Source organism: Sycon ciliatum, chromosome 8 (genome assembly GCF_964019385.1).
Source record: "Sycon ciliatum chromosome 8, ocSycCili1.1, whole genome shotgun sequence".
NCBI lineage: Eukaryota > Metazoa > Porifera > Calcarea > Leucosolenida > Sycettidae > Sycon > Sycon ciliatum.
Genome location: NC_088650.1, coordinates 24,950,527 through 24,971,178, shown reverse-complemented (window position 1 = coordinate 24,971,178; position 20,652 = coordinate 24,950,527). Strand labels below are relative to the sequence as shown.

General features: G+C 45.5%; 1 protein-coding gene across 1 annotated transcript in view; it reads right to left on the bottom strand.

Moving 5' to 3' along the window:
* LOC135822462 (protocadherin Fat 4-like) overlaps positions 1–20,652 on the bottom strand; it is a 69,991-nt gene that overhangs the window by 11,137 nt on the left and 38,202 nt on the right. Inside the window, exons 19-47 of the mRNA XM_065335232.1 lie at positions 19,658–19,819; positions 18,704–18,932; positions 18,146–18,243; positions 17,298–17,444; positions 16,839–17,036; positions 15,985–16,209; positions 15,351–15,515; positions 14,673–14,756; positions 14,002–14,163; positions 12,955–13,089; positions 12,282–12,611; positions 11,219–11,523; positions 10,712–10,823; positions 9,216–9,311; positions 8,046–8,213; positions 7,530–7,691; positions 6,862–7,062; positions 6,270–6,389; positions 5,795–5,947; positions 5,266–5,422; positions 4,742–4,827; positions 4,242–4,406; positions 3,443–3,612; positions 2,982–3,116; positions 2,454–2,556; positions 2,132–2,263; positions 1,499–1,573; positions 968–1,111; positions 480–713 (exon numbers count right to left, since the gene is read on the bottom strand). Coding sequence (XP_065191304.1) covers positions 480–713; positions 968–1,111; positions 1,499–1,573; positions 2,132–2,263; positions 2,454–2,556; positions 2,982–3,116; positions 3,443–3,612; positions 4,242–4,406; positions 4,742–4,827; positions 5,266–5,422; positions 5,795–5,947; positions 6,270–6,389; positions 6,862–7,062; positions 7,530–7,691; positions 8,046–8,213; positions 9,216–9,311; positions 10,712–10,823; positions 11,219–11,523; positions 12,282–12,611; positions 12,955–13,089; positions 14,002–14,163; positions 14,673–14,756; positions 15,351–15,515; positions 15,985–16,209; positions 16,839–17,036; positions 17,298–17,444; positions 18,146–18,243; positions 18,704–18,932; positions 19,658–19,819 — 4,653 coding nt within the window. The remainder of the gene's footprint in view (positions 1–479; positions 714–967; positions 1,112–1,498; positions 1,574–2,131; positions 2,264–2,453; positions 2,557–2,981; positions 3,117–3,442; positions 3,613–4,241; positions 4,407–4,741; positions 4,828–5,265; positions 5,423–5,794; positions 5,948–6,269; positions 6,390–6,861; positions 7,063–7,529; positions 7,692–8,045; positions 8,214–9,215; positions 9,312–10,711; positions 10,824–11,218; positions 11,524–12,281; positions 12,612–12,954; positions 13,090–14,001; positions 14,164–14,672; positions 14,757–15,350; positions 15,516–15,984; positions 16,210–16,838; positions 17,037–17,297; positions 17,445–18,145; positions 18,244–18,703; positions 18,933–19,657; positions 19,820–20,652) is intronic.

The following is a 20,652-nucleotide window of genomic DNA, read 5'->3' as shown; positions in this document are numbered from 1 at the left end:
TGGCCTGCTGCCTGCCTCATCGTGGATGATTGGTGCCAGCAGTACTTAATGCTGCTTCCGCTCTGGCCATGGACGCCAAATGACGGCAGACTGAGTAAGTGCTGACAGTCAATACAGGGTCCTACTAGCATGCCCACATCTTTACAGTATGTACATTTTATACAATGCACCATATCCCCAGTGCCGAGAGACCACCTGTCACTGAGGACCAGTCATTTCAAATTCCTTTCAACATACATTTAAACCTGTGCTGAAAGACCACCTCTCTTCGAGGACCACCTTTCTTTGGAGGCCACCTGAATTTAATCACCACTTGGCTTGGAATACCGATTGTATTTCAGAACCAGCGTTCAGTCTCAGCGCTATGAATGAATGGTTAACACAAGTTTTACACAGGTTTTGCACAGGTTTCAAACAGGTTTTACACAGGTTTCACAGCACTACCACCATACAATGTTATGTATGATAACGTTGCTTACCGAGACATTGAACTCCGCTTGGGTAGTCAGTGGTGGTACTCCCGTATCTGTGGCATTCACCGTCAGCGTGTACAAGTCCCTGGTCTCGTAGTCCAGGTCATCGCTAGCTTCAACGATGTAGCCGCCCACGAGCATGAACGGAACGTCAGTTGTGTTCTGGTTCAGCAGTGTGAACGTGATATTTTGCACTTTCTCCACGTCATTGTCAGGGTCAACAGCTGAAATGGTACCAAGCTGCACAGGAGAGTAGAAGTGATACACGGAGAACAAAGAGCACTATTTGTAGGAAATCTTCAGAATGATTTGTGACCTTACTTACCATACAGCTTCTAGTTATGATAATATTGTACTATCGATACCTGTTTGCTCAAACTAAGAGAAACGAGCCTGAATGTTAAAGGTCACGCCAACTACAGAAGAGCAAGTGAGAGACCGATATATTGTGCAAGCCACCTTTGATCAAGAGTATGACGTCAGCACATGCTTACCTCGGCATGGGGTCCCAGGTTTTCATAGATTGTCACGTTGGACAGTTGGATCATGGTTGGCGCCTCGTTGACATCGGTCACATTGATGGTGAACTGCTTGTTGATGAAGAGGGGACTGACTGCATCATCATCCCAACATTGTATCTACGCAAGACCAGCATGATAATACCCACAATATACAATATACAGTACTTCAGTATGACGATATACACACAAAGGATGCATCTGATGATTGCACTACATGTATGTGCTAAAATTACAACAACACAGCCTTGGTCCGCTGTTGCATTGCATACAAATTCAAAAGAAATAGATTCTTTCGCTATGCTTGATGCCTGGAAGAGAGAAAATCAAAACTCTCGAAGTCACTGAGTCAAGGCTTTTTAGGGTATATTCTGTACTCTGGATGTCCGAGAGTCAGTCAAACTTGAATTTCAGTGGGAATTACAAGCTCACTTTGAACATGCCCACCTATTCTGCCTTGCGAGTGTAATTGTCCGCATGAATCTGCCTATACGATGTGGCACTCACCTCAATGTCATGTGACACCTCGTTCTCGTAGTCCAGGTTGTCCTTGGAGACGACCAGTACAGTGTCGTTGACAACCTACGCACATGCACAGTACATGACAGTAGGATAGACAGGAACGTCGGGAAACTTAACCCTGTACTGTCTGTACATACAAGCATCGATCCAATGGGATCGATGGGGTAGGCATTTCGAAATTATCGTCACTTGGTCAAATCTGTCAGCTGTTGCCTCGACAAATACCCAAAGCGATGTTTACGTCACTTGTTTGCAAGACTACACCTATTCAACTTCAAAAGTAGGTTCCCGGGAGTCTCCACAAAACAAATTGAGCTCGATACGGGCAACGGGAGTGACATGGTGGATGGAGACCGATCTCGAGCGTGAGCTCAGCGCTGGAGAGCGTTCCCTGGCTTGCAGCGCTGGACCAGTGCATTCTGTGGGATCGAGTGTGGGCGCATTGCGTTGTCTCGTCAAGGCCCTTCCAGGATGCCCAAGACCGTGGAAATTGTCCAATTCAAACCAAAGTTATGTCTCATTCTAGGTTCAGATTTGGTGATTGCGTGGGCTTGTATACATTTTTAATCGGACAGTAAAGGGTTAATGTTACATCTATGGCTGGTAGTATAAGCTTACCTTGAACGAATGAGCCAATGCGTTCAACACCAGGCAGTTGAAGCTTTGGGAGCCAGCGTGATCACCGAAGTTGTCCGGGTCGGTCACAGTCAGGTCTCCCACGACTGTGCCAATGGGGCTGTTCTCGGCAATCTGGGCACCACAGGCGAGGAAACGGCATGATGGTTAGCTTGATAGCATGATCGGGCCAATTCCGGCAAAAGGAAGCGTTCACTAGCCTTGTGTACACAAATATATAGGCTAGAAAAGACCGCGCGCGGCCATAACACAGCGAATTAAAATAAAACCGTTCCTGAAGGACGTGTGCATGTGTTGTTCTTACATGAGTATAGTCCAGGGTGATGTTGGTGGGTTTCTCATTGATGTCACTGATGTTCACAACCAAAACATCGATGAAGCGGAGACTGGGCAGGAGACCATCGTCACTGGAAACAGAAGCAAACACAGACCATGCACAGACCGGTTTCAGTTATGCCAACACTACCCACAAAGTCCATCCATAGTAAGGTCAGAGCAGAGCATTTAATGTTGGCTTCGGAGAATATGCGCACAATGAACAATGTAGCCCGTCACCATTGGAAGCTGTTGTGTTCGGAAACTATTCATGAATATAATTGTGATGCTGAAGCTGGTGTCACAAATACTTACAATATCACGCTGCTCTACGACTTGCACCTACTCCAGTTGCACACTCTTGTTTACTCTATTTTTTTCTTTTATTCTTTTCCCTTTTCCTTATATTTGTGTGCCTGTAATCGATCTCATGTAATAAGGCAACACTGCCAGTTTGTTCTTCGACATTAAATACACCAATCCAAAGTGCCTCTGGCTAACATTGAAGCTAACATACCTTGTTTGTATCCAGACAGTGAAGCTCGCGTTAGTCTCAAAGTCCCATGTATGATTGCCGGTAGATAACACGCCTGTCAACGGGTCGATTACAAATGCATCCAGCAAACTGGAGTCCATTGATGAGCTGTTCAGCCTGTAGCAAATCAAACAAAACGAAATCAGACGGTGAAGAGCCTGGCACATGTTTCTACCGTATTGATGTATACAAGTACAATGGTATAGGGTCACGGCTATTTTACAAGCTACCCTGGACGTATAAGATTTCTTTCCCCTGCCTTGCTTCTATTGGCGAGCTTTCACTAAATGTACAAGCTCTTCTTTCTCAGCTGCCTTGACAAGTAAACAGCTCTGCAATATTTCTGTTCAAGTTCATTCATTCTACATTAGGAAAATCCAACAATCCAAAAATCATACATTGTCACCAAGCTGTGCATGACCAGATCCCGGTGGCCCACTTACAACACTCCAGGTGCAGCGCCGAGAACTTCAAAAACGTGCGATTGATTGCTATCTTCATCTATAGCAATGACGTCACCGATGTACGAGCCACCTGGACTGTTCTCAGCTACATAGCCGGCAGCAATGAGCTCTAAAGCGGTCGGTGGTTCATTCAGGTCGTTCACATTAATCTGCAGCATCACGCACACACGCACACACACGATAAGCAGTGATCGAGTGCCCGCTTCACTGGCAGAATGTTATGTTTGGTGAATCATAGTTGACTGTACCGGCAAGCAGCTAGCAGCAGCTAGAGATAGAATTTGAAGGATTTCACAAATACAGTCATTTTCCGATTTTTACAGCCAGAATTAGCTCACATTTTAACTCATTATTCAACAAATATCCAGAGGTCCTCATTTGTAATTGGTGTTAAAACATGTGGTCTTGCAGTGCTCTGAAGTTGCTTTACAGGCAGAAGTTGGACAGGGGATGGAAATTGGAGAGGGGGCAGATCAACATTACTTTGCAGTATACGTAGGCACACAGCTACACTGATTGACCATAGTGCATAACATGTAAGAACGGCCTAGGCAACGATGATAGTCACCCTGTTCTTGAGCATGCACCCGGCCGCTCTGTATGGCTTGGATTTTTAGAATAGAAAGACGATAGAATTGAAATGGGAATGAGACATCACCTATCTCTTAAAAGTGCATGCTCGGGCTATTGTGAACGCATGTATATGTGCACATGCAAGGAGTGACTAACAGTGGCTATTGGCAAAGTGTGCAAGCAAGGCCTAGCAGTGCCCACCAACCTGGAATGTATGCAGGGTTGAGAGACCACCGGAATCCGTGGACTCCACGACCAGTGGCCACACTCCATTCTTCTCGTAGTTCAATGGGCGCGTGGTCATCAGCTCGTCACCAACAATGGTGAAGGGAAGACCCGGCACTGGATGCACTATGGTGTACGTGAATGTCTGAAACAAGAAACAACCACACAGTGAAGGAAATACTGCCATAAGGGTCGGGCAGGAAAAATCATGCCGAAATGCAACAGGGCATGTACTTTGTGTCAGGTTAATCACAAGATTATTGATTAATCTGTTGTAAAATGTACCCATTAACACAGTCCTTATTACTCAGCCAGAAACATTTGATTGCATAACAGATTGCCATAAACGGTATATTCTCGGGTCAGAGCCACATCGTATTTCACGGAAACTTGGCCAGAACAGCCCCTGCCACTTAAGCTCGGAACTCATTCTTGTACAAACATATGCCATGCTTGAAGCATGCATCATGAGTTACTCACCTGCGTGATTGTAAACTCATTGTCAGGATCTTCTGTACTGAATGTTCCAACAGAAGAGTTTGCTGGTTCGTTTTCATCGATGTAGTCTGAAAGTGATAGCATAGAAATATGCATAAACACAGGCTTTCAGCGATGCAAAAAAACTTTCAAAACACTCTGAATATGACTTCAGGCAGCTGATTGATTGGATGCACAGGTGGGAGCGACATAAGCAGACATAGCATGAAATCACCGTATTTCTTGAGTGATGTTACCACGCACCGTACCCCCCCCCCCCCCTCCCCAGCCCCAGCCTCACCCCCCCCCCCTCCCCAGCCCCAGCCTCACCCCCCCTTTCATTTCAAAACTTGGATGTTTCCAAGCTAGTGACATTGATCTAGGTACCAAAAGTGTGCACAACACACAGGACACAGGTCACTCCCATTACAGGTACCAAATTAAATTTCTGATTTAATTAATTTGGTGTACACATCGTGTACTTGTACTTGGCCGGAAAGGCACTGGACAGGCAATCTCAAACTCACTGTTTGTAAGGTTGATCATCGTTGGAGGCTCGTTACCATTGATCACATCCACCGTAAATGTCCAGGACTTAGACAGCGGTGGCTGACCATCATCCGTGCATTGCACTGTGATTGAGAATGAGGAGTTTAGCTCATAGTCAATGCTGGCCTGGGCAACCTGCAGCGCCGGTATAGTAACACATACACACACAACCAATGATGGAACACCCACATACTATACATGTGCAAGTACGACCTTATGACACAACCAATGATGGAACACCCACATACTATACATGTGCAAGTACGACCTTATGACACAACCAATGATGGAGCATACACGGAAAAATCTTTGCTATGTTGCCTAAGCAATAGGATACCACCAACGTTATGGGATCGGGCTGCTGGGACCTTTACACTGAAGTGTTTCACTTAAGTAGCAGTGCAGGCTGAATGTTCAGGGCACGGGCATCCAGACCATTTCAGACATTTCACCGAGACATGCACAATGTGTCATAAACGCGCTGACGCGACACGCTGGCAATCTTACCTTGAGAATGTTGGCGGTGACGACGAAGATTCCATCGGCATTTTCGGTTGCCACGCAGGTGGCGTTCTGCCAGTCGCCCTTCGGCCCCAAGTTGTCCGGGTCGACGGTGATAAGCTCACCGACGACTGTGCTCACGGGACTATTCTCGTCCACCTAATAGAATGGAAATAAGATAAAGAATACAACGAGCAGTTCCAGCCATGGGCAGACTGTTATTGTGCAGTAGAGGTGCACTGCCATTATTATGATCCCGCTGCTTTTTTATCATTCGATTTACGATGTCCCAGATATTAAATTTTATATAAAGTCATAGTGAACAGTTTCCTCGGAAACTCGGAAAGTCATTTAATTCTTTGGGTACTGTTCGACCCTCCACTGTGGGCACTGCATCGTGTTTTGTCTATGTCATCGACACAAGACGACCTACACTAATACACATATTGCACATCATGCCACCACTGCTTCAAGCACGTACCGTGTTTCCAGTGATGTTGATACTGCTTATGACCTCATTTACATCCACAACATCAATAGCAAACGATTCCTCGATATTCAATGCTGGTACTCCATCATCTGTGGACAAGATGGAAATATTCTGCAACCCAGACAAACACAAACAAACAAAAACACACACACATACACACATGCAGGAATAAAATCCCTCAGACATTCAAAAAGAAGGTAAAGAACTGAGTTACATGTTCATACCATGCAAGAGAAGCATTGTGCATAGGTCAGATCGATTCTCTCAACGTGGGAAATTCAAAGGATGTCATCATGGATTACTGTGTCCTGTGTATGATTAGATCAGAATGAGCAGTCATTTTGCCCCGCTGGAAATGGAAGAGCATCTCCCTCAAAGTCAAAGCCCAAGCGGAGTTTTGACAAACAACAGTGAAAAAAATGGTGTACAACACTTTCCCTTTCATAATACTAGGTTTCCATAGTGATAATGGTGGTGATATTTTGCCTAAGAGATGTTGCATTGTCTCGTTATGGAGCCTCGTAATACGGAGACAGGTTGCAGAAGCCCTCAAAATTCCTATGCTTTCTTCCATTCAGCTTACCCATTGTTGTTGCTCTTCATAGTTGAGTGTTGCCAAATCTGATGTGTATAGGCTGTTGTTGACGATGGCAAACTGATTGCCCGGGTTAGAGGTGAGGCTGTATGTGTGAGTGTGTGTCTGGTCCTGGTCCTGTGTTACAAAGTCTGTGATGTACACCATCTGTGAGTTCTCATCAATAGTCCTCGAGAGGATTTCAATGTCCTAAAAAACACACACGCACGCACGCACACACACACACACACACACACACACACACACACACACACACACACACACACACACATACACACAGAGTGACACACACACACACACACACACAGTGACACACACACACACACGCGCATACACACATACACACACACACACACACACACACATACACACACACACACACGCACACAAAAACACACACACACACACACACATACACACACACATTACAGGATAATAGATATGGTCGACTTGAAGTATGAGATTATAATAGTGTTGTATTAAAACATGCTGTGGCATATGCAGTAGGGGTGAAACGATTAGTTTGAATATTCGAATAATCGTTTTATACAGTTACAATAATGGGAGGTATGACATATGAACCTTTTGACAGCTGGAATGTCTCAATGGATGCTGTAGAACTACAAGAAGTAGACAACAACGTCCGCGTGACTTACGTGGGGTAAATCGTTGACATCGACGATCTTGATAGTGAACTTCTGCACGCTGAAGCGGTTATCCTGGTCAGTGACTCGCACAATAATATCATGCGTCTTCACTGATTCGAAGTTCAATGCACCAGATACAAGCAGCTGTGTCTGGCACAAAGAATGATGACCCTGGAGCATAGACAGAATCCACAGCATTGAAAATAGGTATAAACGCTGGTATGCTGATGATGCCAATCCTGCAGCATAATTATGTATAGAACTCTACCTGCACTTCCTCATTCCCCGAATACGTGGATAAGAGCCGAACACCAAAGGCTGATGTCAGGCCCTCGCATTACTTCTTGGACTGAGTCTATAAAATGTTTTGTGATTTCTACCACTCAGCCTATGGTCAAATTCACGTACAGAATCTGTATCACTTATCCCAGAGACTGACTCGGAGTGAGCAAAGAACATTCAATGCACACTACCATCCAAACCAGGATGAAGCAGAATAGCTGTTTCTGACGTCGCCCAACTTACAGTCAAGTCAGTGAGTCTCCCGCATGAGTTATTTGTACCCAATGAAAACAGACCGCTTGCGTCATCATCCAGCGTGAAGGTCAGTGTCTGCTGGTAATCAGGATCTATGCTGATGATTGTGCCCACAACCGTACCGAGTACACTGTTCTCCTCCACTTCCGGAAGGTCCTACATGGCAATCATGACAGAAAGATAGGTGGATAGAGAGGGAGAGAGAGAGAGAGAAGAGAGAGAGAGAGAGAGAGAGAGAGAGAGAGAGAGAGAGAGAGAGAGAGAGAGAGAGAGAGAGAGAGAGCGAGAGAGAGAAAGAGAGAAGAGCAGTTTGATTGGAAATGTAGTGTGAGCCTATCTACACTTGGCATCCAATCATCTAAGAAATGCATGAAATCTTGAAGCAGGGACATCTTTTCAAGAGTCTGATTGCGTTCAACGAGCTGTATGTGGATTTTTGAAAACACTCAGCAATACAAGCATATGCATTGATTGGTTACTTGCTGACCTACAGTTTGAAGTTCATTTCTGTAAGATATGCATAGGCCACATAAGATATGCATAGGCCAGATAAGATATGAATAGGCCAGATAAGATATGAATAGGCCACATAAGATATGCATAGGCCACATATGATATGAATAGGCCACATAAGATATGAATAGGCCAGATAAGATATGAATAGGCCACATAAGATATGCATAGGCCAGATAAGATATGAATAGGCCACATAAGATATGAATAGGCCACATAAGATATGCATAGGCCACATAAGATATAAATAGGCCACATAAGATATGAATAGGCCAGATAAGATATGCAAGGCACATAAGATATGAATAGGCCACATAAGATGTGCATAGGCCACATAAGATATGCATAGGCCACATAAGATATGAATAGGCCACATAAGATACGAATAGGCCACATATAAGATATGCACAGGCCACATTCCAATGGTACACAACTAGTGGAAGACGACGTGAAAAAACTCCAGCAGACTCAAAACGTTAATCCATTTGACCGACTTAAAAATACGGTCTTCAGTGCATAGTAGGTATCGCATCACTAAGACTGAAAAAGAGTTGCACATTATGGTAAGTGCCACCAGGCTTTGCATGTACCAAACAAAATAGCACACATGGCATAATCCAAATACATTGTACAACACATTATTACCTTGGCGAAGGCCAGCTGTCCGTCAGTAGCGGTGATACTGGTGTTGACCGGTGCTTCATTTTCATTTAGAACCTCGATGGTGAAGGTTTTACTGATCTGCAGTCATATCAAACAATATTTTAAAGTAAAAAGAGGTCAAAGTTACTGCCAATATCTACATGGATTTACATCCAGGCCACAGAAAACATTCCGACTCAGCAGCACCAGGAGCAGCACACACACACACACACACGCACGCACGCACGCACGCACGCACACACACACACACACACAAACACCTCACAGACCTCACACATGCCCATCGCGGAAGCGATGATAGCGAACAAGCTATGTTAGACATAACAACTTGTGCTGGGATTACACCATTTAACAGCTTGCAAGGCTGATGAATTGACCACTACTAATTTTTAGCCTGGTATCCACCACACAGCTGGTTGAAGTGGCTTTTCCTGGCCAGTGAATCCCTATTTTTCATTTATTTTTTCATTTTTTACACACACACGCCACACCACATACTCCGGCGTACACTGGCTGTTGGTAACCACCCAGGAGAATGAAAGAAGAGCTAGGAGAATGAGAAAGAGAAGAAAGACGTGTGCGACCATAATCGTCGGGAATTGAATCCACAACCTCTCGATTGGAAATCGACTGCACATACCACTGCACCATATAGGACACACACACACACACACACTCACACACACACACACACACACACACACACACACACACACACGCACACACACACATACATACATACATTCCTACTTGTTGCTCACTGCCAAACCTAGTCACGTGGGTCTCCCCCCAGGAGAGGTGAGAGAGATTCAAAAGGAATCTTGGTATGATGAATCAATGGCAATTGAACCGCCCAACGGCCGACACCCCCTGAATTTCCCACACTCTGGGTGGAGTTCGAAATGATCCCACTCATGGGTTCACCACACATCAGTAAGTGGGTGAGGACAAGGTGCAAAAAAAAATAGGATTGAAGGAATCAGGGTATCCGGCCCGGGATCCAACTGCATTTACCCCTGCTCCCAGTGAAGGCAATACTTGCTACTAGTGTGGGTGGCTAAATCAGAGTGGATCTAATAATTATGAGCCTCACTAGCACCCTTGATCATACAAGAGTTAATCTAGCCAGAAGTAGTCCATGGTTAACAGATATGTATACTTCAAATAGACAGTATATGAACCCTGGAACCTACGAATGTGGCAGGTAGAAAATTACACCTTCCAGTAGCCAAGCTCGTTGGCAACAAACCCAACGCTATCTGGCATATGTGCACCCACCAACCGAACTAGCTGACACACACACACACACACACACACACACACACACACACACACACACACACACACACACACACACACACACACACACAAAGACACACAAAGACACACAAAGACACACAAAGACACACAATCACACATATATACTTACATCCACACATTTAGCAAAAAGCAAAAAGCACATTGCAGGAGGTTCTTACGCTTAAGGGTGGTGTGCCGTCATCTGTCACACGCAATGTTATTCTGTGCTGTGTGGTGATTTCATAGTTTGCAGGCTTGGCCTTCTGGAGCTCCTTTCCGACAAGCTTGAACCTGGGAACAGAAGACCAAATCCCAAGATTATGTGTAAGACACAAGTTTCGTATGTGCCAACTCTCGTGTCCGGGTCAAAGTTTGCCACTACGATACTTTCCGGAATACAAGCCGCACTTGAAACACATGCAATTCACGCAAAACATCAGTGCGTCTCATACTACGCTGGTCAAATGCACCGCAAAATATTGGGTAGATGTCTGTATTTTGTGACAAAATATCTGGGTGCGGCTTATACTCCAGTGCGATTTATACTCCGGATTATTCCATAACATGTCTAGGTGCGATTTCGTCACCACATAGCAAGGCTAGATCAATTTCATTCCATACGACAGTCTTGCAAAAATTGCTCTTATCTTTCTGGATGGACAGTAGAGCGATTTCCGCCTACTTACATTCCATGGTCATCGCTCGTCAGCTCATACGTGAGATGCTGGAAGGCGTCCTCATCAGACGCACCAAACGTTCCCACGACAGTGCCATTAAGGGAATTCTCAGCCACCTTGTAGTCGGTGATGTACAATTTCCGCGGCCTGTCGTTGATGTCCTTCAGTGTGATGTTGACGACAAAGTTGGCCGAGAGTGGTGGCGTTCCCGAGTCAGTTGAGCGCACTAGCACGCTGTATTGGGACTGCGCCTCGTAGTTCAACCAGCATGATGTGCCACCCAGGGCTAGGCATGCTACATTGGATGGATTGACCTTCAAGCAACGCAAGGCAAAACACACAACGTTCACAGAAGCACAGCAATGAACATCCATCACTGTCCACGCAGGCAGTTCACGCATGTGCACTTGAACATTTCCATTAAATCTTCCACGGATGATATCCGAGTCAACGTGACTGGCAATTTCCATAATGATATATTTTAGTCCGCCGTTCCTCTCAAGGGTCAACACGTCAGGTATATAGTCCCTAAAGCTCACGTGGATGCGTGTGTGTGTGGGGGGGGGGGGATATCAAGCTCACGAATGTGGACAAAGGCTAAAATCCTATTTGCAACAATTATGCAGCCCTTGTGCCTGGTACCAATGTCCAAATGAACAGGTGTTGGGTGTTGGGCGGATGCTTTTCACTGGATGTTTCCAGTATACATGTAATTCCAATGAGAAACCCCATGAACTCCTAAACCAGGCTGGCCGTGACATCTCCGGACGCAGAACCACTGTACAGGGGCGTCGGAAACGCTATAGCCACTATAGCCACTATAGCCACTACGGTATGAACTGCACAACTTCACACTCCACGTACAATTATTTAACGAAATCCTGCAGTTATTTCAGATCAAACTTTTGAAATGTGTTTGGGCGATCCCGGCCCGAATGGTAGCTACAAAGGCTAATCATGCCAGCATAAAGTACCTACCGTCACACCTGCCTCATGAACACACATTCCCTCTAGTTCTCATTTCCAGCATAGGACATAGAGATAGAGTAATTTATGAGTGGTGTGGATGTACCTTGAGAACTCCTGAGTCGATCTTGAACCTTCCTCCGGCAGTATCTAGCAGGGCATAGTTGAACGTCTGCAATGGCGTTGTTCCAACATTGTCCGGGTCCTGTGTGGATAGACTGCCTATGGCAGTATCACTGGCGCTGTTCTCGTCCACCTGGTCGCTGGTAATGTGCATCGACGTTGGCTTTTCGTTGACGTTGATGACGCGGATCACGATGTCTTTCTCGTAGCTGAGCGCTGGCGTGCCACTATCGGTGGTACGAACTCTGATTGTCAGTGTTTTCGTGACCTCGTAGTTCAATGATCCAACCGTATACAGGTCATCTCCAGTGATCTGAAAAGCACAGCAGAACGAGTGACATTCGACGAATATTAGCAGCTCCTAACCTGCTGAGGTGTTCTAATGTAACAACCTTCACAAGCTAGAGCTGAGTTGCTGATTGGTTGTTCATGGACTAACACATGCACACATGCACACACTCACACATGCACGCATACACACACTCACACATGCACGCACACACCAACACACGCACGCATACATACACACACACACGCACACTGACACACACACACGCACGTACACACACACAAACACACACACGCATGCATGCACGAAAGCGCAAAAACACACACACAAACACGGACACACACACCACAGGTCCCCTCCCACTTACAATGAATCGTCCATTGGCACTGTTGAGCAGCGTGTACTTATGGGTCTGCGTTATATCATCATCCGTGGTTAGGAATGCACCCACAAATGCGTCAACCTTATTTTCATGTACTTCATCACTGGTCATGTTGATATCCTGGAATGATAGCATAATTATAGCACACAAATCAGAAATCATTGCTTAGCCAAGGCCACAAAAGAATAGGGCTGCTACAGCCATCATCAGCATTATTTTCTTTTTTAGTCCACCACTTCTCACCCATTATGTCAATACGCATAGCGGGGATAACGGGCAGAGTAGCTGGCATCAGTCAAAGGCTGAGTAGGAATAGGTAGGGTGGCGGCCGACCCGAAGAGCACAGCGACTGTGGATGGTCAGTGTACATGTGAGGTAAAGATAGGCAGCCGGCCTGCTACGGGCAGGGACCAGCTTGTTGGGCTACAAGTACATTTATACAACAGGGCAGCTATAGAGCTACTGTAGTGTAGTGTAGATGAGCAATGGCTGCCAGCTACATGACTGTATGTAGGGATAGAGGCCCTCCCACAATTTATTTTCGGATTACGAGTGATAGAGATACGTAAGGAGGGGGAGGGTGGGAAAAACAAGCAGTGTCCCAGCAGTCCGGCAGGAGAGGAGTCAGCGTAGTACGCACAGTGTCTGATTCAGGAAAAGTACAGGTGCTAGGCAGGCACTTTCGCCTTTGCCTGCTGGTCATGCACCAGGTATGGAACCCTGCCGTATTTTTGGGCTCTCTGATCATGCATCGTGTACGCACGGTGTGCATGTGGGCTGCGAATGGAGGAACGCACATGAGTCTATCAATCAGCAAGGAAAACAAGACCACGCGAGTTTGACAGTCGCAAAGTTAACAATGTTTAGCTACGCCAATCTCCCAATATAATATCTATCCCTTTTACATCTTGAAAGGCAAAATAAAATAAAATAATGCCATTTCAATGACTGGTGTATAAGAAGAATCCACACCAAGCCATGCTCTGAACTTTCATACATACCCGTCCTTTATTGAAATCAAAGGATACTTACACTTGGAGGATCGTTGACGTCGATGATGACAACGGTGAATTTGGTCACCTTGAACTTGCCCTGCGGGTCAGTGACCCGTACTACAATGCTGAGCGAGGCTGATTCTTCGTGATCCAGCGAGTCAAACACCGTAAGAGCTGCACTGCACTTGCTACCAGTAGTCTGCAAGCAACACACATGAATCACCAGAAATATGGAAGGTATGGTAAAGGTGATGTATTCAAGACATTCTACTGTATCTACCGCACTGAACTGCAGTGCACATCATGTGCTTGTATAGCACGTTTTCGCCAACAACTAAAGGGCAAATGCGAAGGTAATATTTACCACATTAAAGTATAAATCAGAAAACAGTGCATACAGGTATGTTATGACACCAGATTGACAATGAATATGGACTTGAGCGTCAATTAGCAACAGGTGATTCTGACCTAGACAGGATATGTGATGTTACGCATCCTTTTTCATTGTGCTCGGCCAATAAAGGACTCAGTTCAACTCTCCACTGTTGGCGTCGTCGCCGTGCCAACAAAGGTCTAGGAAATGCTGCAAAAGACTTCTCCTGGCACTTACAAAGAAAATTTAAGCTCATTTATAGGATACGGGTGCACGCTAATGAGTCCCATAAAACGTCCACCTGCCTGGCCTATTCTCAAGCGGGATACACTTACAAAGTCACAAGTAGCAGTAGAGGCAATGGCAAAGCGACTTCCTGCACTATCATCCAGTGTGAACTTCAGCTGCTGATTATTGTCCTATACCAGGGCACAGAAAGCATATCAGGAATCCACTGAAACCAGCAGCTTCACACACAACTTTATCCCCAGACAACAGCAGATATCTTCTCATACACGATTTCTCACATATTGTACTTCGAGGTACCATGACATAAGCAGGCGCGTGTGCCGGTGCCCTTTAAGGGGGGTTCCTGGGGCCTCCCCCGGGAAAAATTGCAAAAAATAAAGCAAAGTCCTGCATTTTGAGCGATTTTGAGCGAAAAAAGGGGGGTTCCGGGCACCCAGGAACCCATACGGGGCACGCGCCTGATAAGAATACATGAAATGAGCCGCGCTGAATAATTGGCACCTTCAGTGCAAGGCTCTCTGCACCTGGCTCAACCTCAGAATTTCAGAAGTTGCACTTGAAGCGGAGAAAAACGTCAGATTCAAGACATGCTTTCACAATCAGTCCTATCCTAGACCTCTTTAAAAGGAGGAAATGAGAAGAACTCAGGTCCCTGTGTGTGGACCAATGTTCCCCCTCAATTATACACATCCCAAGTGGAACAAAGTGATCAGTACCCAGCAATTGACAGTATTCCACATACGCACTTCACTCTTTCCACTTACCGTGTCAGTTGCAACAATGGTACCAACGGTCGCTCCCACGTTGGAGTTCTCATTAACCTTAGCATGATCATCGGCGTATGTCAGCTGACCATTCTTGGAGGTGAAGATGGAACTAATCGGCGCTTCATTGATATCAGTAACACTAATTTGAATATCCTTGATGATCTACAAGCACACACACACACACATGATACAATATCCACCATTTCACATACATGTACCAGATCACCACACATACTTCCCCATCTCATATACGAGTAGAGTAATGGCTGTCAAGGCAACCAAGTATATAATGGGGGGGGGGGCACTGCACCAAGACCAAGTGTTGACATACCCAGTCACAAACCCTGTCCAGGACGTGAGGTGGAACACATCTGCGTGTGTGGGCATCTGCAGTGGGTCACTTGAGTACCCGCTTACATAGGTCCTTGGAACCCTATCACAATCCACAGACCAGCTGATGTGCTGATTAACATCTATTTTTAGCATCCCTCAGCGAATGTAGCAGTCTGAATGTAGCAGGCTGTATCATCTCCTTTGCTACAAGAAAAGAACACTCACGATTGCATACTCCTCTATACCCCACTTTTAAAGGTATACCCATACTTTGCTGCACATGTATGCCCATACTTACCGACATCGGAGGGCTTCCATTGTCTGTGACCTTGATGGTCACGCTGTGGACCGCCTTGGTTTCGTAATCCGTCGACTTTGCCTTGAGGATTTCTGTCCCATCGGCGCTGAGCTTGAACTGTCCACCGTCAGTGTCTGTCATGGTTATGGTGTGCGTCTGGCCAATATCTTCATCTATGTATGCAATCTTGCCGACCACTGTGTCCGCAGGGTCATTTTCTTTCACCTACGGTTGGGAATTCAAGATTGGACCAAGTGCACACACAGTAATGTGCAGTGGTCGAAACACTGACAATGAAACGCAAAGCCTTTCACAGTAGAAATGCTGTACTTCTCATCAGATAACTGTCATGTTCACCTAGCTCATTGCTCCTTATCTTTACCCATCACCGACAACGAAGGTTCATACGGACTATACCTACACAAAGCTGTTCACTGCGCCATGTTACGTTCACCTCTGCATGTCCGACTTGCACTCTAAAATAGCACAAGGAATTCCGGAACAGGCAACTGACTTCTTCTTGAAACTCGAACGAACAAAGCTCACAGGCAGGATCACCCTGACTCGTGGCAAAGCAGTTTCTATGACGTCACTTATACATACACATCAGCAACTAGCAAGCTGGGAAATACCCTAACCCCCAAACTAATGCTGTCATAAGGAAAAGCACGCACACACACACACACACACACACACACACACACACACACACACACACACACACACACACACACACACACATACACAAACACACACACACACACACACACACACACAGACAGTGAGTTAGTAACCACACCACAAACTGGCAATATCATACACGTATAGGCAACATTAAACAGTCGTGTACTCACAATCGTGTTGCTGACGGTTAGATGCCTTGGCTGATCATTGATGTTCTCGACGTTGATAGTCAGCTTGAAACTCTTACTTAGAGGTGGTGAGCCACTGTCTGTGACTTGCACCACAATATCATGGGTTTGGTCCTTTTCAAAGTTCAGCTTGCAATAGAGACCGCCAATCGAGAGGCAGTTGACGTTAGAGGTAGCCACCTAAACAAGCAGCAGCAGTCAATCAGGATGCAGTGGATGAACAGCATTAGGTATGCCGTACTGTCTTCTGTGACATAAATCATGTATAATGATGTCATTCAAATCACGCATAATGTACCACGTCAATCAAATCACCTAACATGTACTTAGGATGGTGCCATTGACATCACCTGACATGTACGCCATGATGTCATTCAAATCACCAAACATGCACGATGATGTCATTCAAATCATGAACCACTCATATACCATGAAACTTACCTGAAGCTTTCCTGATGAAAGCTTGAATCGCCCTTGAGCTGTGTCCACCAAAGCATACGTGAATGTTTGCCGTGCAGATGCGTAATTGTCAGGATCGAGGGTGGAGAACGAGCCAATGATTTCATCCAGCGGTGAATTTTCGTTCACCTAAACCAAGCAAAGAACAGTGAACGTGGCAGGACATACAGTGCAGTACCTCGATGGCTACGTGAGATTGCCATTCAGTGTAAGGTTGTGCGGGAGAAGGTTATAAGACCTAGAAATGGTTGGTGGCATGAGAATCCATCGTGATAATGTTGCCCTGAAGTACATGTGCTGAAGCCCATCAAGTTAACTAAAGGCGCTTGCCTTTTTGCCTTGTTCAGACACACAAACATTACGGGATCCGGTGGGTGGTGACTGTAGAATAGGTACTGTATCACACGTAATTAGTACACACATAAAATCACTGAGAGTGTACAGTAGGTGTACATGGTAAGCTGTGCGCATACTCAGACTGCCTTCGTCTTCTTCCTCTCCTTGTCAATGGACAACTTACAAACCGTAACTGTGTACCTTTGAGAGCAAAGAGTGTTACAATATCCCAGCACTAAAAGAAGAAGCAACCCGCATAGAATTCCGACAGGCAACAGCACCCCATACATGATACTTGAGCATAGTGATTCCAGACAGACCGCTCTGCTATGATGGCTGTATCCTGGTTCACGGAGTGTAGAACAAACGGATTTTATTTTTATTTTTATTTTTATTCAACTCAATCTCGTAGCATGTGCACGCAACACTAATATGGAGAGCAGCACCGGAGATGAGGGCGATACCCAGCCATGGGAAAAGTATTTTTTAAATACCTTGCTGCCGGTGAGTGACACTGAAGTTGGCACTTCGTTGACATCCTCAACAGTGATTGTGAAGGTCTTCTCATAGAACTGAGCTGGTATGCCATTATCTGTAAGCAACACAGGAATGCACGAATGGAAAGAAGTTACTAAACAAGCAAACATCAATAACACGAGGCAACTTCACTTTCCATACTTCGTACATATTGTGGGCAGCGGCGGATCCAGCGATCTCTACAGGGGGGTTCCAGTATAGTCAAAACTGAATAGCTGATACATATACATGGACATGGACATATACATGGACATGCCTATAGTTTCCAGTAGTACATTTACGAAATTTAGAGGGTTCCGCGGAACCCCTGGAACCCCTCCTGGATCCGCCCCTGGTGGGTGTGCAGTAGTTGGACAAGTGGAGTCTCGTGTGGCTGTCTCCATGGGACGTTTCCGTTGTTATTGTTCTTCTTGACAAGTTTCCAGACCACAATCCCGACCTAGGCTGGCCATATTCCAGGATACCAATCGTTAACATGCACACAATCATGTAAGATCAGGAATGCCCCTGTTTACCTGTAGCTCGGACTACGATGGAATAAGATGATTTAGCTTCGTAGTTCAAGTTCGCCGTGGCAGTGGTCATCAGACGAGACCCGACCATCTTGAACTTATTATCCGGGTCCAAGGTGATCGTGTAGGTGTGCGTGTTCGCCGTGTCCTCGTCCTTGGTCAGGAACGACGTGATGACAAAGTTGTTGAGATTCTCCTTGACATGTGGTGCACCACCGACACTAATTATGTCCTGGAAGAGAGGACATGGCATACAGTAGAACTCTGATTAAACGCACCCCCATAGGCAGCAATAAGTGTACTGAAGTAATTACTATCCAAGGTGTACTTACTATCCAAGGTGTACTTAGTATCCAAAGTGTACTTACTATCCAAAGTACTACTTATCCCAACGCACTTCAGTTTGGATCGATATGCCAGTGTCTGTACTAAGCAGGAGGATGGCGAATCAGAGTGCATACTAATTGAGTTCCACTGTACACACCATGACTTGAAAACATGTGAAAATCTGCTATACTAGAGTCAAGTGTACATGTACAGATTTAGAAAATCAGCATTCTACAATGCATTTCAAAACTATAGACGCGTAGGGTTTTTGAAATATTTCAAATTTGGCTGGAACGTTTTGAGAATAGTTTTCGGTATATTGCTCAGAATCGCTCCACAATTACTCTCATATAGTTTCTAAAGGATTAGATAACAGACGCCCAATTTGGAAAAATTTATGCACAAAGTGATCACAGATTTTATGTGGTATAGATGCTGGCATAACGGTTTTTGCCTAGGTACGCGTCTATAGTTTTGAAATGGACTGTAGATAGGGCAGACATGGCATTGATCAAGGTCATATCTGATTGCGAATCAAACCACAAGTATACAGAACAATAATGTGGAAAGACAGCCTGGTCTACTCGAACCGGAATGCTGTGACTTGGTACAGCAGCCTTCATTACGTACGTGCGGAATGTCGTTCACATCCTGAATCGTGACGGAGAATTTGTGAACTTTGAACAGGCCGTGGCCGTCGGTTGCCCTGACTATGATCGTGTGCAGAGCGTCGAGTTCATGATTGAGAATGCCAGCTACAAGAACTCTGATGGAGCACACGGTTTCTGCAGCCTGCACAGGACACAAATAACCCAACACAAGAACACACACACACACAGAGGTCATACAAAGCAAGGTTGCCACGGTCACGCTTGGAGACAAAACAGGAATTCACTCTAGACATACAAAGTGTAGACCAACACCATACTAGTGACTGTGTCTTATAGCAGAGGTATAATGGATGTACTTAGCGCTTGTCCTTCCTAGCATGATAGTAACTATGCCTCATTACACCTGGGTGAGGACATACCTACCACTACATCTACTTCTCTCCCTAGAGGCTTTTGTGCAGCTCTCTCACCTCATCATCCATCAACAAGCATCTAACCATTTGTTCTTTTTTTCCTTCTTTTTCACACCTCTCCTCACAGGCTCCTCACTTCCCCTCACGTCATCTCTTTCTCCCTTTCTCTTCTCTTTCTCTCTCCCTGTCCTTGTCTCTATTTAACTCCTCTCTTTCTCTCTGTCTCTCTCCCACCCTCTCTCCCCCCCCCCCCCTCTCCCACCCTTTCTCCATCTCTCTGTCTCTCTCTTCCTCTCTCATATTATTCACTCACGCAAGGGATGATGGACAGCTTCAGCCTAACTGCTGCAATACCAATATAAGTAGATGATGTGCTGCGCTGACGAGTCCACAAAGGACGAAACAGTTCTGTCCGCAGATTGAGTATTTCGCTCCTGCTCTTGTAGCAGTTGAGCACTCTTGCGTGGGGTAGTGCCTTTGCTGTTTGCGTTATGCAGAGCTCACTGACTTGTCAGTTTGAGCACTCTGGCAAGGTACGTTCGGGCCTGATTGGAAATTTTTATTTCCATTGCTATCAGGTTCGGCCTCATTTCCTCTGTGC